A 16950-nucleotide genomic window follows, 5' to 3' on the forward strand; every position below is an offset into this window, starting at 1 on the left:
CCACATCCATAATGCACTATCAAGCAGTTCAAGTTTAGGCTTTTTCAATGTTTTTCGATTCTTAAGAGCGTTTTCTCCATCTATCGTCATTGTATGTGATTCAATGTCTTTCCGATTTTTTCTCCAATCCTTAATTGTTGTCACGCCTACGTTCAGTTCCTTGGCAATTTTTTGCAGTGGTTCACCTTTATCCAGCCTTTGAAGCACTGCAAGTTTTTCACTTAACGAAAGAGTAATGTGTTTTCGTTTCGCGGACATTTTGAAAACATATGTACACACCACAAGGTTCGAAATAACACTGAAAGAATTGCGAGCAGGCACTGAAGGAATTTGCCGGGGCATGCGGGCAGGTCGGATTACCCGGAGCGTCGGACCATCCGAGGACGGATTAGAGGGGTTCTACTGTATACCAACGGTCATGTGGAGGGACTTTTGTTAAAGAGAGCAGGTAAGCCAAATACTCATCCTCGTGCTTAAAGATTGATGGTATGGAAGTCATGTTTTTCTGTAAACAATATAAAATTAAAAGTAGATTATTTTTTTAATTAAACAAATGTGTTATGTAGTACATTCCGGTTTTTACCAGTAATGGTATACGAACACCCTCGGTAAGGGAAAAAGTTAAGGTACTGAAACATTTCTCCTAGCCACCAGTAAAATATCCTTGTTATAGAAATATTTTTGCATGACACGAAGGCTATTTGCAGAAGCGGGTCTCCAAAAGTCATTTAACTTTTTAATATCAGCTCTTTTTGAAATTTGTATTGGATTAAACTCATTTTTTAATTAAAGATAGAAACCTCTATAATATTACTCTATACACTAAAATTAATATTACCCTAAAAATAAGAATAAGACAAAAAATGAAATATTAAATAAACATAAAATAAGAAAAAAATGAACATTCTTCGCAATAGAAGTAATTAACTCTTTAAATAATAAAAACAATCGCTGGTATGATAAAAATATTTTTTAATGATAATTAAAATGCTTATTCAACAAATTATTTACTATAAATATATGCTAATCATTATTTAAGGTAGTATAATTTATTTTTATAGTGTAATCATGGTGGTTTTTTTGAAGTACTTAGTTACAGTTAGTTTATGTGTATTAGTGCAATCTGAAAGTTTCCAATTAATAAAACTTAATAAAATAACAAATGAAATTAACGTCGAAGTTATTTCGCCTAAACAATCAACAGCAGTAGATTACATAAAAAACTTTTATTTGGTAAATAACTGCACCAAACTTTACTTAGATAAAGTTTATGAACTGGAAATGAAAGAAAAATATTACCAATCTCTCCTTAATAATTTAACAGACCGAAACACATTTGACAGAAGAGCAATCCAAACCGCGCATCAAGAAGAAGTACGCAAAATATATGCTCATCTGGGAACATCAATTTTAAAATTAGTAGAAACCATACAAAATAAAACTGAAGAAATTACGAATGTGAATAGAAAATATATTAATCTTATGATAGAGTTTCGTGAGCAACAGCTTAATATCTCTGAATTGGAAACAGATGTGTCAGGGTGTAATTATTTGTTAGATGATTGTGCAAAGGCTAAAAGACAAATTACAAGAAGAAATAAAATGTGTCATAAAAAGTTATTTGAATGTGTTCAAAATTTTACTAAACCACAAAGTTCACCAGCACCTTGTTTAATAGATTGTGATAGAGATTGTCAAAGAATTTTAGTGAATTAGTAAATTTATATATTTATATAAAGGTAAACATTAACAATTTTATATCATATGGTTTCAGTGGCGTCGGAAGGTAAATTTTGATGGGTGGGCTCAGATAAAACATGTTAAAATAGTATGAAACGAACAAAAATGCTTTATTTGCATATAAAAGTTTTACATATAAGTCTACACTCGACCAAAAACACGTTTTCTTTCGTCATTTCTGGAAACGAATTCACGCATTATGTCCTGTAGTTTGAGTTGGCCTGCCAAGTTTTCATGTACATGTAAAAGCATCACATGATTAAGACGTTTTTGGGTCATAGTACTGCGAAGGTACGTCTTCAAACGTCGCAAAGCGCTGAACGAACGTTCCGCTGAAGCAGCTGATGCCGGAACAGTCAACACGATAATTAGCAGTTGAAGGACTTGCTGAACAGTCTTAGATTGACAGTTTTAGATTCTTTGGAAAGGAATTCAGCTAAATCTTGACAACATTCTGGGCGTTGGTCCAATTGAAGACTTGACAACATCTTCAGCTCTGTTCTGAGAAGATCTGCATCGAAGTCGTCTGAGAAAGGTTTCAATAACTCTTGGATATCATCCAAGCTCGGAATGTCTTTTCCATGAAGAGCATCTAGAAGTAGATTTTCAAGTCGGATGAGGGTCTTCAGTCCTTCTTGATCGAAACGGTCTTTCAATTCGGTGATCATCAAATCAAGAACTTCGAAATAATATTTTCTGAAAGTTGTTACAGCGTCGAGTTCTGTGGATGGGACGGCATTTGTCGTGTGTTCCAATCTTTTGGGTACTTTTCTTGCTCTGGTGGTAGTTGGGGAATTCAAACCAAGTGCTGTTCCTTCGTCTATTGTGGCTTTATGAATCTTCTGAAACGCGCTTGATGTTCTCATGGCCTCCAGTTGATGTGGTGGCAGTTGAAGTCTCCATCTAGTACTACGGTCTCTTCTGAGTTGAACATCTCTTCTATTTCTTGAGTAGTTGGATCATCCTGTCGTAGTCACAGATGTCGTATATTTCCTGCCATAGATTGTTGATTTCCTCCTGTTTTTTGCTGTTGTTCCTCGGTTGGGGTTGTTGAGGTACGCTCCTGGTGGTTTGGGCATAAGTTCTTCCACTTGTCGTTGTCCTATAGGCCGAAGGGTGACTTCTTGGTGCTGTTGGTGGAGCAGTTGGTTGGGTTCTTCCGTTCTTCTGCGCTTGGAAGTCCAGGAATTGTAGGTGTTTTGGGCACAGCTGATAATTCGATGTGTGGCTTTCACCACAGTTGCAGCACTTTACCTTGTTGATTTGTCCTTTTGGTAAAGGACAAAGTCTTGTGCTGGATATATAATCAGTTATTTTTCACTGTTTTTTGGTTGGTTTTGAGTGATTTTACAGTTTTATTGTATTTTACTATATTTTTTGGTCTCTACCTTATTATGATGGATACTCGATTATCATCCACCACTTTATAAAAACATGAAATGTTTTTATTGTTCCATACCATATTATTCACGAGGGTGGTATAACTTGGACACACCTCCACATTACCCCGAATTACCAATGTTTCATGAAATTCTCTACCTAAAAATTAGTTAAATAAAGCATATATTATTATATTTTTTAATTATACCAACGGTCATGTGGAGGGACTTTTGTTAAAGAGAGCAGGTAAGCCAAATACTCATCCTCGTGCTTAAAGATTGATGGTATGGAAGTCATGTTTTTCTGTAAACAATATAAAATTAAAAGTAGATTATTTTTTTAATTAAACAAATGTGTTATGTAGTACATTCCGGTTTTTACCAGTAATGGTATACGAACACCCTCGGTAAGGGAAAAAGTTAAGGTACTGAAACATTTCTCCTAGCCACCAGTAAAATATCCTTGTTATAGAAATATTTTTGCATGACACGAAGGCTATTTGCAGAAGCGGGTCTCCAAAAGTCATTTAACTTTTTAATATCAGCTCTTTTTGAAATTTGTATTGGATTAAACTCATTTTTTAATTAAAAATAGAAACCTCTATAATATTACTCTATACACTAAAATTAATATTACCCTAAAAATAAGAATAAGACAAAAAATGAAATATTAAATAAACATAAAATAAGAAAAAAATGAACATTCTTCGCAATAGAAGTAATTAACTCTTTAAATAATAAAAACAATCGCTGGTATGATAAAAATATTTTTTAATGATAATTAAAATGCTTATTCAACAAATTATTTACTATAAATATATGCTAATCATTATTTAAGGTAGTATAATTTATTTTTATAGTGTAATCATGGTGGTTTTTTTGAAGTACTTAGTTACAGTTAGTTTATGTGTATTAGTGCAATCTGAAAGTTTCCAATTAATAAAACTTAATAAAATAACAAATGAAATTAACGTCGAAGTTATTTCGCCTAAACAATCAACAGCAGTAGATTACATAAAAAACTTTTATTTGGTAAATAACTGCACCAAACTTTACTTAGATAAAGTTTATGAACTGGAAATGAAAGAAAAATATTACCAATCTCTCCTTAATAATTTAACAGACCGAAACACATTTGACAGAAGAGCAATCCAAACCGCGCATCAAGAAGAAGTACGCAAAATATATGCTCATCTGGGAACATCAATTTTAAAATTAGAAGAAACCATACAAAATAAAACTGAAGAAATTACGAATGTGAATAGAAAATATATTAATCTTATGATAGAGTTTCGTGAGCAACAGCTTAATATCTCTGAATTGGAAACAGATGTGTCAGGGTGTAATTATTTGTTAGATGATTGTGCAAAGGCTAAAAGACAAATTACAAGAAGAAATAAAATGTGTCATAAAAAGTTATTTGAATGTGTTCAAAATTTTACTAAACCACAAAGTTCACCAGCACCTTGTTTAATAGATTGTGATAGAGATTGTCAAAGAATTTTAGTGAATTAGTAAATTTATATATTTACATAAAGGTAAACATTAACAATTTTATATCATATGGTTTCAGTGGCGTCGGAAGGTAAATTTTGATGGGTGGGCTCAGATAAAACATGTTAAAATAGTATGAAACGAACAAAAATGCTTTATTTGCATATAAAAGTTTTACATATAAGTCTACACTCGACCAAAAACACGTTTTCTTTCGTCATTTCTGGAAACGAATTCACGCATTATGTCCTGTAGTTTGAGTTGGCCTGCCAAGTTTTCATGTACACCTGGTTCCAAAAAAAACTGATACGACTCTTGACGCGTATTTTGTCGAAAATTGAGCAGTGTATTTTGAAGGATAAATACTTAATATTTACATACTGTCAATGTCACTGCCAAATCTTAAAATTTGTCAGATAGCTTATTCTGTTCCACGGTTATTAGACTTTATTATTAATCTTTATTATTAATACTTTCTCCGCAACTGAGGGTATCTTATCAACTGTATTGTTTTACAATAGATGATAAAATAAAAATATTGACAGTTCAAAAATGTGAACATTATTGCATTGTGTGTGGCCTAAGTTAGGGCTGAAAACTGAAATGTATTACATTTTTACAAAATTTTGGAATATGTTTAATTACGTAGACCAATTTTAACAGTTGTTTTCAATACAGATTTGAATCATCTACAAATAGTTTCTAATGTCTTTTGATGTCAAACAATTAGGGAAGCTGGAATTCAACAGTTTAGAATTTTACATTGAGTTAATGCAAAATTGTGACGCATGTCAAAATTCTCAATGTATTTTAATTGTATTCATTTTTTTTCGAATCCTGAGAAAGCTAATAAATATTTTTGAAAAATTTAAACTCAGAATGAAAGACTACATTATTACCGAGGGCTGAAAGTCCCTGAAAACTTCTATAATATTTATTTTAATAAGTTACAGGGCTGAAAATAAAAAAAGTGTGATATTTAATTTCAAATATTTCATTCAATAGAAACTGCTTGTTTATTCTAAGGGGCTTTCCGCCCTCGGTAATAATGTAATCTTTCATCCTGCGTTTAAATTTTTCTAAAATACTTATTAGTTTTTTCATGAATCAGTTGTTTGTTGTTTGTTTATTTTATTATTTGTCTGTCATAATAAATATAATGTCAGATCAATCAAATACACTGCTCAACATGATGAAATCTTGCTAAGAGTCGTATCAGTTTTTTTAGGAACCGGCTGTACATGTAAAAGCATCACATGATTAAGACGTTTTTGGGTCATAGTACTGCGAAGGTACGTCTTCAAACGTCGCAAAGCGCTGAACGAACGTTCCGCTGAAGCAGCTGATGCCGGAACAGTCAACACGATAATTAGCAGTTGAAGGACTTGCTGAACAGTCTTAGATTGACAGTTTTAGATTCTTTGGAAAGGAATTCAGCTAAATCTTGACAACATTCTGGGCGTTGGTCCAATTGAAGACTTGACAACATCTTCAGCTCTGTTCTGAGAAGATCTGCATCGAAGTCGTCTGAGAAAGGTTTCAATAACTCTTGGATATCATCCAAGCTCGGAATGTCTTTTCCATGAAGAGCATCTAGAAGTAGATTTTCAAGTCGGATGAGGGTCTTCAGTCCTTCTTGATCGAAACGGTCTTTCAATTCGGTGATCATCAAATCAAGAACTTCGAAATAATATTTTCTGAAAGTTGTTACAGCGTCGAGTTCTGTGGATGGGACGGCATTTGTCGTGTGTTCCAATCTTTTGGGTACTTTTCTTGCTCTGGTGGTAGTTGGGGAATTCAAACCAAGTGCTGTTCCTTCGTCTATTGTGGCTTTATGAATCTTCTGAAACGCGCTTGATGTTCTCATGGCCTCCAGTTGATGTGGTGGCAGTTGAAGTCTCCATCTAGTACTACGGTCTCTTCTGAGTTGAACATCTCTTCTATTTCTTGAGTAGTTGGATCATCCTGTCGTAGTCACAGATGTCGTATATTTCCTGCCATAGATTGTTGATTTCCTCCTGTTTTTTGCTGTTGTTCCTCGGTTGGGGTTGTTGAGGTACGCTCCTGGTGGTTTGGGCATAAGTTCTTCCACTTGTCGTTGTCCTATAGGCCGAAGGGTGACTTCTTGGTGCTGTTGGTGGAGCAGTTGGTTGGGTTCTTCCGTTCTTCTGCGCTTGGAAGTCCAGGAATTGTAGGTGTTTTGGGCACAGCTGATAATTCGATGTGTGGCTTTCACCACAGTTGCAGCACTTTACCTTGTTGATTTGTCCTTTTGGTAAAGGACAAAGTCTTGTGCTGGATATATAATCAGTTATTTTTCACTGTTTTTTGGTTGGTTTTGAGTGATTTTACAGTTTTATTGTATTTTACTATATTTTTTGGTCTCTACCTTATTATGATGGATACTCGATTATCATCCACCACTTTATACAAACATGAAATGTTTTTATTGTTCCATACCATATTATTCACGAGGGTGGTATAACTTGGACACACCTCCACATTACCCCGAATTACCAATGTTTCATGAAATTCTCTACCTAAAAATTAGTTAAATAAAGCATATATTATTATATTTTTTAATTATACCAACGGTCATGTGGAGGGACTTTTGTTAAAGAGAGCAGGTAAGCCAAATACTCATCCTCGTGCTTAAAGATTGATGGTATGGAAGTCATGTTTTTCTGTAAACAATATAAAATTAAAAGTAGATTATTTTTTTAATTAAACAAATGTGTTATGTAGTACATTCCGGTTTTTACCAGTAATGGTATACGAACACCCTCGGTAAGGGAAAAAGTTAAGGTACTGAAACATTTCTCCTAGCCACCAGTAAAATATCCTTGTTATAGAAATATTTTTGCATGACACGAAGGCTATTTGCAGAAGCGGGTCTCCAAAAGTCATTTATCTTTTTAATATCAGCTCTTTTTGAAATTTGTATTGGATTAAACTCATTTTTTAATTAAAGATAGAAACCTCTATAATATTACTCTATACACTAAAATTAATATTACCCTAAAAATAAGAATAACACAAAAAATGAAATATTAAATAAACATAAAATAAGAAAAAAATGAACATTCTTCGCAATAGAAGTAATTAACTCTTTAAATAATAAAAACAATCGCTGGTATGATAAAAATATTTTTTAATGATAATTAAAATGCTTATTCAACAAATTATTCACTATAAATATATGCTAATCATTATTTAAGGTAGTATAATTTATTTTTATAGTGTAATCATGGTGGTTTTTTTCAAGTACCTAGTTACAGTTAGTTTATGTGTATTAGTGCAATCTGAAAGTTTCCAATTAATAAAACTTAATAAAATAACAAATGAAATTAACGTCGAAGTTATTTCGCCTAAACAATCAACAGCAGTAGATTACATAAAAAACTTTTATTTGGTAAATAACTGCACCAAACTTTACTTAGATAAAGTTTATGAACTGGAAATGAAAGAAAAATGTTACCAATCTCTCCTTAATAATTTAACAGACCGAAACACATTAGACAGAAGAGCAATCCAAACCGCGCATCAAGAAGAAGTACGCAAAATATATGCTCATCTGGGAACATCAATTTTAAAATTAGAAGAAACCATACAAAATAAAACTGAAGAAATTACGAATGTGAATAGAAAATATATTAATCTTATGATAGAGTTTCGTGAGCAACAGCTTAATATCTCTGAATTGGAAACAGATGTGTCAGGGTGTAATTATTTGTTAGATGATTGTGCAAAGGCTAAAAGACAAATTACAAGAAGAAATAAAATGTGTCATAAAAAGTTATTTGAATGTGTTCAAAATTTTACTAAACCACAAAGTTCACCAGCACCTTGTTTAATAGATTGTGATAGAGATTGTCAAAGAATTTTAGTGAATTAGTAAATTTATATATTTATATAAAGGTGTAAACATTAACAATTTTATATCATATGGTTTCAGTGGCGTCGGAAGGTAAATTTTGATGGGTGGGCTCAGATAAAACATGTTAAAATAGTATGAAACGAACAAAAATGCTTTATTTGCATATAAAATTTTTACATATAAGTCTACACTCGACCAAAAACACGTTTTCTTTCGTCATTTCTGGAAACGAATTCACGCATTATGTCCTGTAGTTTGAGTTGGCCTGCCAAGTTTTCATGTACATGTAAAAGCATCACATGATTAAGACGTTTTTGGGTCATAGTACTGCGAAGGTACGTCTTAAAACGTCGCAAAGCGCTGAACGAACGTTCCGCTGAAGCAGCTGATGCAGGAACAGTCAACACGGTAATTAGCAGTTGAAGGACTTGCTGAACAGTCTTAGATTGACAGTTTTAGATTCTTTGGAAAGGAATTCAGCTAAATCTTGACAACATTCTGGGCGTTGGTCCAATTGAAGACTTGACAACATCTTCAGCTCTGTTCTGAGAAGATCTGCATCGAAGTCGTCTGAGAAAGGTTTCAATAACTCTTGGATATCATCCAAGCTCGGAATGTCTTTTCCATGAAGAGCATCTAGAAGTAGATTTTCAAGTCGGATGAGGGGCTTCAGTCCTTCTTGATCGAAACGGTCTTTCAATTCGGTGATCATCAAATCAAGAACTTCGAAATAATTTTTTCTGAAAGTTGTTACAGCGTCGAGTTCTGTGGATGGGACGGCATTTGTTGTGTGTTCCAATCTTTTGGGTACTTTTCTTGCTCTGGTGGTAGTTGGGGAATTCAAACCAAGTGCTGTTCCTTCGTCTGTTGTGGCTTTATGAATCTTCTGAAACGCGCTTGATGTGCTCATGGCCTCCAGTTGATGTGGTGGCAGTTGAAGTCTCCATCTAGTACTACGGTCTCTTCTGAGTTGAACATCTCTTCTATTTCTTGAGTAGTTGGATCATCCTGTCGTAGTCACAGATGTCGTATATTTCCTGCCATAGATTGTTGATTTCCTCCTGTTTTTTGCTGTTGTTCCTCGGTTGGGGTTGTTGAGGTACGCTCCTGGTGGTTTGGGCATAAGTTCTTCCACTTGTCGTTGTCCTATAGGCCGAAGGGTGACTTCTTGGTGCTGTTGGTTGGGTTCTTCCGTTCTTCTGCGCTTGGAAGTCCAGGAATTGTAGGTGTTTTGGGCACAGCTGATAATTCGATGTGTGGCTTTCACCACAGTTGCAGCACTTTACCTTGTTGATGCTGTGGTCTTCTGCGCACTTCATGCACCTTGGGGCCCTGTAGCAGTTCCTGGCACTGGGTCCAAAGGACTGACAGTTAAAGCACTGAGTAGCTCGCTGTGGTCTACTATATGTATCCCACCGTACTCGAATGTTTTGGATGCCTGTCAGCCTCCTTACTTCTTTGATGTCCTGTGTCTTGGGTACTTGTACCAAATAGGTGCTTCCGTCTTCTCCACTTTTTGGTTTCAGTGCCGAGATTTTCGCCTCTATACCAGCTTCTTTCAATTCTTCGGTCATCTCTTTGATGTCCATTCTTGGGGCTGCTCTCATGATGATTTTCTTGGTGATTTCCTCCTTCTTCGCATATGTGTGAAAACCTTGTTTTTGTGCTATTAGGTTTTCTTTCACATTGTTGTAGTCTTCATTAATATACGTGAACACTCTCGTGCCACTTCTACCTGCAGGAGCTATTGAAAAATTTTTATGACCAAGTAATTTGGTCAAATGTTTCACAAGGTTTGTGTAGTGCCCAATTTCGTGCTGTAGCACAATTGGGGCGATCCTGATTTTCTTCTCTGGTTTTGTTGTTGGGTTTTCGTTTCCTTTATTCTGCATATCTGGTCTCTTGAATATTTCGAACCTGTTTTCAGTCGCAATGCCGGACGAAGTTGAAGCTTGTCCGCGTGCGTCCGTTAGGTTATCGATGTTAGCTTTTTTCGAAACTTTTGCAAGTTCGAATCCGTCTTGGTCCATTATTTCGTTGTGGTAGTTGTCCATCTTGTCCTGAATGTACTCGTGTTCTTTGTTTTCTTCCTTTTTCTCTGTTCTTTTGTTTGAATGTGTCGTTACTACACCTCTATTCGAGGTTGACCTGATGTTTTTGGCTACTTGCTTCACTAAATCTTTTCTCAGATTAGGAAGATTATTTGCTCTAGGGGTGCTAGAAACCTTGACACTTCTGCAATGTCTTTTTCGACGTTCCAAACGCTGGTCCTTTTTTAGTCTTAACAAAGACTATTCCATTGGTATTTTTCACGGATTTCTCCGATTCCTGAATTTTCTCTAAGTCTAAAAATTCCAAACTGCTCGGTCTACCGTCCGACCAGTTTAATATACTCCAGCACTTTGTCATCTCGGAGGGTGTAAGCTGGACTCTGCATAAGGTAGGTGGAGCCCTTCCTCGAGATGCTCTTGATACTCCATTGTCGTTGGAGGTTTGTGCTGTGTCCTAGGTGAGAGGTTCGTATATGTGAACTTCCTCTCATAGGTTGCCTTTCTAGGCGTATCTTTAAGTCCATTCTGCCTCTGATCTAGCACCCTGAAAGGCTAAGAGGGCTTCAGGTGTCGAAATAAAGCACACAGTCGAGTTTAGGTAAGGTACAGCACAGATTCTCCTTCTATTTCGGCATTTCGCCTGTGAAACGGCCAAATGGCCGAAGTTGAGGCCGGAGCCCCGCTCGGTAGAGCGCTCAATACGACGAAGTGATGTTAGGCGAAGTAAGAGAGAGAATCAGAGAAATTACTTCAATTTATAGATTCGCGAAATTAAAGTAAGACGTAATTAAAATTCAAAGAGCAAAACCGACCAATCAGGAAGATTCCTGGCTGGTGGGCGGAGGCTAAGGAAAATCAAACGCGAAAATATACGCGGTTTGATAACACCCCCCCTGCTGTGAAGAATCTGTGCTGCAGTGTATTTATTTAACAAAATACATACAAAAAAGATAGTCAAATAGGTAAAAAATTCAAATCGAAATACATGAAAAATAGAAATAAAGTCGTGCGACAACTTTAGGGGAACAATGGGTACGACCTTTATTTAGAGGTTTCCCTAAAGTGTCCACAGAGATTCGAAATGTTGTGCATTTAATACAAAAAGGTAGTTCATAGTCTATATTCCCAAACCCTACACTGTGGTATACTACTACTAAGCAAAGTTTACAGTGTGTTATAAAAAAAAAAATCAAAATCATAAACAGTTGATACCATACACTTATATATTACGCTTAAAATTAAAATTCTAACATTAGTTCCTGTTCAAATTGCAGCTCAAGAAGAAACATTTTCGCAGTTAGTTTAAAATAAGGAATACCGAGGTTGGAAGTCAAAAAAAAATATAAAAAATAAATCTTATATTAATTAATAATAAAAAAACAATTAATCATAAATCCTAATTAATAATAAAAAAAAATTAATTATAAATCTTATGTTAATTAACAATAAAATAATAATAATAAAAAAATTAATTATATCCGCCCTAAATTACTAAGTCGATACGAAAATTTGTACCGTGGAGGTAGCCCGATCATCCTCCTACGAGTACCATGGAGAGAGGTTCTGCATTATGTGGGTGTGTCCAGTCCTCGGCTAGACGACAAGCCGATTGTGGACACGCCCTACTGGGGTAAATTTTAGAGTAATTATACACGCGGAGAAGACGATATCGACCTAGAGTATTCTTTAGGGAAGATGTATCCACCAGGTGGATCGCAGAAAACAACAGAAGAGTGTGATCCCCTAAATATAAGCTTAAGATACAAACTCAAATTTTACGTGTAAAAATAATTGCAGTCCACGCGCTAACTTGATAAGAATAGTAAAAAGGGTCAGAAATCTTAATTTCAACAAAAAATAACAAAAAAAAACTTCGGCTTATAATCTAATCTTCATAGTAGTAAAAGGCAGACAGGAATGATAGTAACTAACAATAGTAAAATATTAATAATTGTAGTAGTAAAAAAAAATAAAAAAAAAATTAATTAAAATAAGCGACTTAAACAGATTTTTGGCGAAAACTAACAAAACTTTTAGAACTTAGAAAACCTTTCGGAAGCCACAAGCGACTTGTAAAATTTTTCATTAAGACAAAATTCAATCGACTTAGAAAAATTAATAAAAAAAAATTTTTGTGAAAACAAATGACATTTTACGGACTTAGAAAAAAAAATTTTTAGTAAAATTGAGAAAAAGTAAAATGTACACTTATGGACTTGTAAAAATTTTTCAAAATATCAAACAATTGACTTAGAAGAATTTAGTGAAAAAAAAACTTTAAAATTTAAATTTCATGACTTAGAAAAGTTCTCAGCAAAGTAACAATGAAACTTAATGCAATTTTATGAGCCAAAAATCCATCCAGACGCGTATGTAGGTACAATGGTTAGACGTACTTTATGCAAAAAAAAATACGTCTACCGTGACTATGCGTCCGCATAGTCGAGCAAACGGTGTAGGTTTTGGAAGACAGAACTTCTGCTAAACCACCAGCCTTCGTCGTCCGGCGAAGGTTATGTCCAAAGACACGATTTTTTTCTCTTTTGCGCCGCTGCGGAGTCTGTCCGTCTTATGCTGGTCGCAAAGACAATAGTCAATTAAAAGACAAATGTGTTGGATCCTAAGGAGGCTGTACTCCAAATTCAACACAGGTTTCCTCGGCGTCAGTTCGACCCGGGTGACTCCCTGACGGAGGTAAAATCCCCTACGTCGATTCTTACGAGAATCTTTACTGTAGTAGGGAAGAGGCTCATGTTCTGTGTCGGTTCGTGACGAAAACGAACTCTACAGACGGTAGAACATGCGGCTATATTGCCTGTGCCTCTTGGTTCTGTCTGTTCGTTCTACCACTGTAGAACGACAGGAAAAGAAAAAAAACAAAGTCAAATTTGGGTGTGGGTGTGCTATTCCCACCAAACTCGCTGTGCAAACGGGTGTGCTGGACCCTAAAAGTTAGAAAAAAGTAAAGTATGATATATTAAAGAGAAAAGGTGACAATTCTGAGTATCTAAGTGCCAGAAGGGCAAAGGAGGAGAAGAGGGGGGAAAAAGGCATGCCATGTGTCGATTGGTACAATCAACACCCGGAATTACCCCCACCACTTCAAAGACTTCTACGCAGATCGAGCACCATCTGACATCGATGCAACTACGCAGAAACCTTGGAAAAGTACTGGCTGTTTCCACTAACAAACAAAATGGACGCCATGGATGTTTCGCCCTTATATGTGTGTGCAAACCCATCCTCGGAGACTCAAATTTGTCCAGGTGCTGCAGAAACCTGAAACAAACGCAGCCCACCGTGATAGGAAGCACACAAGAGCCAGAAACAAGCAATGCGCACAAATGACTAAAACGCCGGCCTATATACCAAAATAAACAAAAAAAAGAAAAAAAAGTTAGTATACATATAAATTAAAAAAGTTAGTATACATATAAATTAAAAAAGTTAGTATATATATAAATTCAAAAAGTTAGTACATTTATAAATTTGAAGTTATAAAAAGCGTGAAAATCAATATAAAATTATTAAAAACGTTTAGATTTAGTGTCAAAACGGCGTTATCAATTTGCAAAATATTAATTAAATGCGTACAAACATAAAAAAATACTCAAAAATGATCAAAATTTTATGCAAGTTAAAATTGTATATTAAAATTAGTGGAAAGGACGTAGAAAATTCTTCATTGTATCATTGTGAATGCTAGACAATAAAAGTAATTAAAAAAAATTATTGCGCAATATGTTGTAACATGAGATAGGTACTCAAAATGCTGCGTAATTAGATACGCAGTAAAATATTAAATTTAAATTTCAACCCCTATGCTAGACCAAATATGCAAAACAAAAGATACTGCTGTTGTGATGAATATTCAAACATTTAAAGTTAATTAATACCACAAAATTACTATGAAAAATTACAAAATTGATTAGATTACTGGAACACAACACAAAATAGTTAGAATTAGACTCACATATTGGTTGGAGAAGCGGTCTTGGCTGGTTCCATGTGGCTTCCGGTAGCTGTCCCTGGAATTTTCCGTCCACAGTCTCTTATCTTTCCTGTGCCTGCGGTCCCTATGCTCTGTGGAGGATACGTCCCACGGAAATGTCTCAGGATCTCTCTGGTTTCAGGAAACAGCATCTTCACCAGGCTGGAAGGCCAGCAATCGGCATCTCTAGGTGGTGGGTTCAACCAATCCACGTTCTGGGCGCCATGTCATCTCGGAGGGTGTAAGCTGGACTCTGCATAAGGTAGGTGGAGCCCTTCCTCGAGATGCTCTTGATACTCCATTGTCGTTGGAGGTTTGTGCTGTGTCCTAGGTGAGAGGTTCGTATATGTGAACTTCCTCTCATAGGTTGCCTTTCTAGGCGTATCTTTAAGTCCATTCTGCCTCTGATCTAGCACCCTGAAAGGCTAAGAGGGCTTCAGGTGTCGAAATAAAGCACACAGTCGAGTTTAGGTAAGGTACAGCACAGATTCTCCTTCTATTTCGGCATTTCGCCTGTGAAACGGCCAAATGGCCGAAGCCCCGCTCGGTAGAGCGCTCAATACGACGAAGTGATGTTAGGCGAAGTAAGAGAGAGAATCAGAGAAATTACTTCAATTTATAGATTCGCGAAATTAAAGTAAGACGTAATTAAAATTCAAAGAGCAAAACCGACCAATCAGGAAGATTCCTGGCTGGTGGGCGGAGGCTAAGGAAAATCAAACGCGAAAATATACGCGGTTTGATAACAACTTAGAAGAAATCGAGCGTCAGTTCTCTCTGAGACAGAGTCGAGTGACAGGGTTAGAATGTTCGGTCAAGTACGTGTTGCCAGTACGAGTCGTCACAGTCTAATGAGATACCGAGGTTTGGAACCACCAGCTTTTATAGAACTTGTCGCATGTGACGTATGCGGCAGCTGGGAATTCCAAAGCCTCGGCGGGAGGAGCCTCTGACCTTCGAATCCGTCTTGGTCCATTATTTCGTTGTGGTAGTTGTCCATCTTGTCCTGAACGTACTCGTGTTCTTTGTTTTCTTCCTTTTTCTCTGTTCTTTTGTTTGAATGTGTCGTTACTACACCTCTATTCGAGGTTGACCTGATGTTTTTGGCTACTTGCTTCACTAAATCTTTTCTCGGATTAGGAAGATTATTTGCTCTAGGGGTGCTAGAAACCTTGACAATTCTGCAATGTCTTTTTCGACGTTCCAAACGCTGGTCCTTTTTTAGTCTTAACAAAGACTATTCCATTGGTATTTTTCACGGATTTCTCCGATTCCTGAATTTTCTCTAAGTCTAAAAATTCCAAACTGCTCGGTCTACCGTCCGACCAGTTTAATATACTCCAGCACTTAGAAGAAATCGAGCGTCAGTTCTCTCTGAGACAGAGTCGAGTGACAGGGTTAGAATGTTCGGTCAAGTACGTGTTGCCAGTACGAGTCGTCACAGTCTAATGAGATACCGAGGTTTGGAACCACCAGCTTTTATAGAACTTGTCGCATGTGACGTATGCGGCAGCTGGGAATTCCAAAGCCTCGGCGGGAGGAGCCTCTGACTCGCGTCAGAGTAGAGAAGGCGGGGCGATGCACATCGAGAACGTAGGCCTCGATGACATCCCCCCTCCTTTGGAAGACTCTGTGGCTGGAATAACACTGTTTTTTGGTTGGTTTTGAGTGATTTTACAGTTTTATTGTATTTTACCATATTTTTTGGTCTCTTTTGTCTCATTTATCCTTTGATGAGGTCTGTTGTAACTATAATCAGTTATTTGTCAATGTTTTTGGTTGGTTTTGAGTGATTTTACAGTTTTATTGTATTTTACCATATTTTTGGTCTCTTTTTCTCGTTTTTTTTTGGATTACATCCGTTGGATATGTAATCAGTTATTTTTCACTGTTTTTTGGTTGGTTTTGAGTGATTTTACAGTTTTATTGTATTTTACCATATTTTTTGGTCTCTTTTGTCTCATTTATCCTTTGATGAGGTCTGTTGTAACTATAATCAGTTATTTGTCAATGTTTTTTGGTTGGTTTTGAGTGATTTTACAGTTTTATTGTATTTCATCAATTTTCGGTCTTTTTTTCGTTTTTCTTTGATTACATCCGTTGGATATATAATCAGTTATTTTTCACTGTTTTTGGTTGGTTTTGAGTGATTTTACAGTTTTATTGTATTTTACTATATTTTTTGGTCTCTACCTTATTATGATGGATACTCGATTATCATCCACCACTTTATAAAAACATGAAACGTTTTTATTGTTCCATACCATATTATTCACGAGGGTGGTATAACTTGGACACACCTCCACATTACCCCGAATTACCAATGTTTCATGAAATTCTCTACCTAAAAATTAGTTAAATAAAGCATATATTATTATAGTTTTTAATTATACCAACGGTCATGTGGAGGGACTTTTG

The 16950-nt window shown here is 35.8% G+C and overlaps 1 protein-coding gene across 1 annotated transcript; it reads left to right on the top strand.

Moving 5' to 3' along the window:
- The first annotated feature begins 891 nt into the window (after nucleotides 1-891).
- On the top strand, nucleotides 892-8508 carry LOC126891191 (uncharacterized). The gene is made up of 2 exons (XM_050660374.1): nucleotides 892-1039; nucleotides 7832-8508. The coding sequence occupies exon 2, from the start codon at nucleotides 7861-7863 to the stop codon at nucleotides 8506-8508; it is 648 nt and encodes a 215-aa protein (XP_050516331.1). The 5' UTR covers nucleotides 892-1039; nucleotides 7832-7860.
- The last annotated feature ends 8442 nt before the right edge of the window (nucleotides 8509-16950 follow it).

The sequence above is a fragment of the Diabrotica virgifera genome, chromosome 9, assembly GCF_917563875.1.
Source record: "Diabrotica virgifera virgifera chromosome 9, PGI_DIABVI_V3a".
NCBI classification, from domain to species: Eukaryota; Metazoa; Arthropoda; class Insecta; order Coleoptera; family Chrysomelidae; genus Diabrotica; species Diabrotica virgifera.

Coding starts and splice junctions, on each gene's coding strand:
- LOC126891191 (XM_050660374.1), top strand. CDS start 7,861: ATGGTGGTTTTTTTCAAGTACCTAGTTACAGTTAGTTTATGTGTATTA.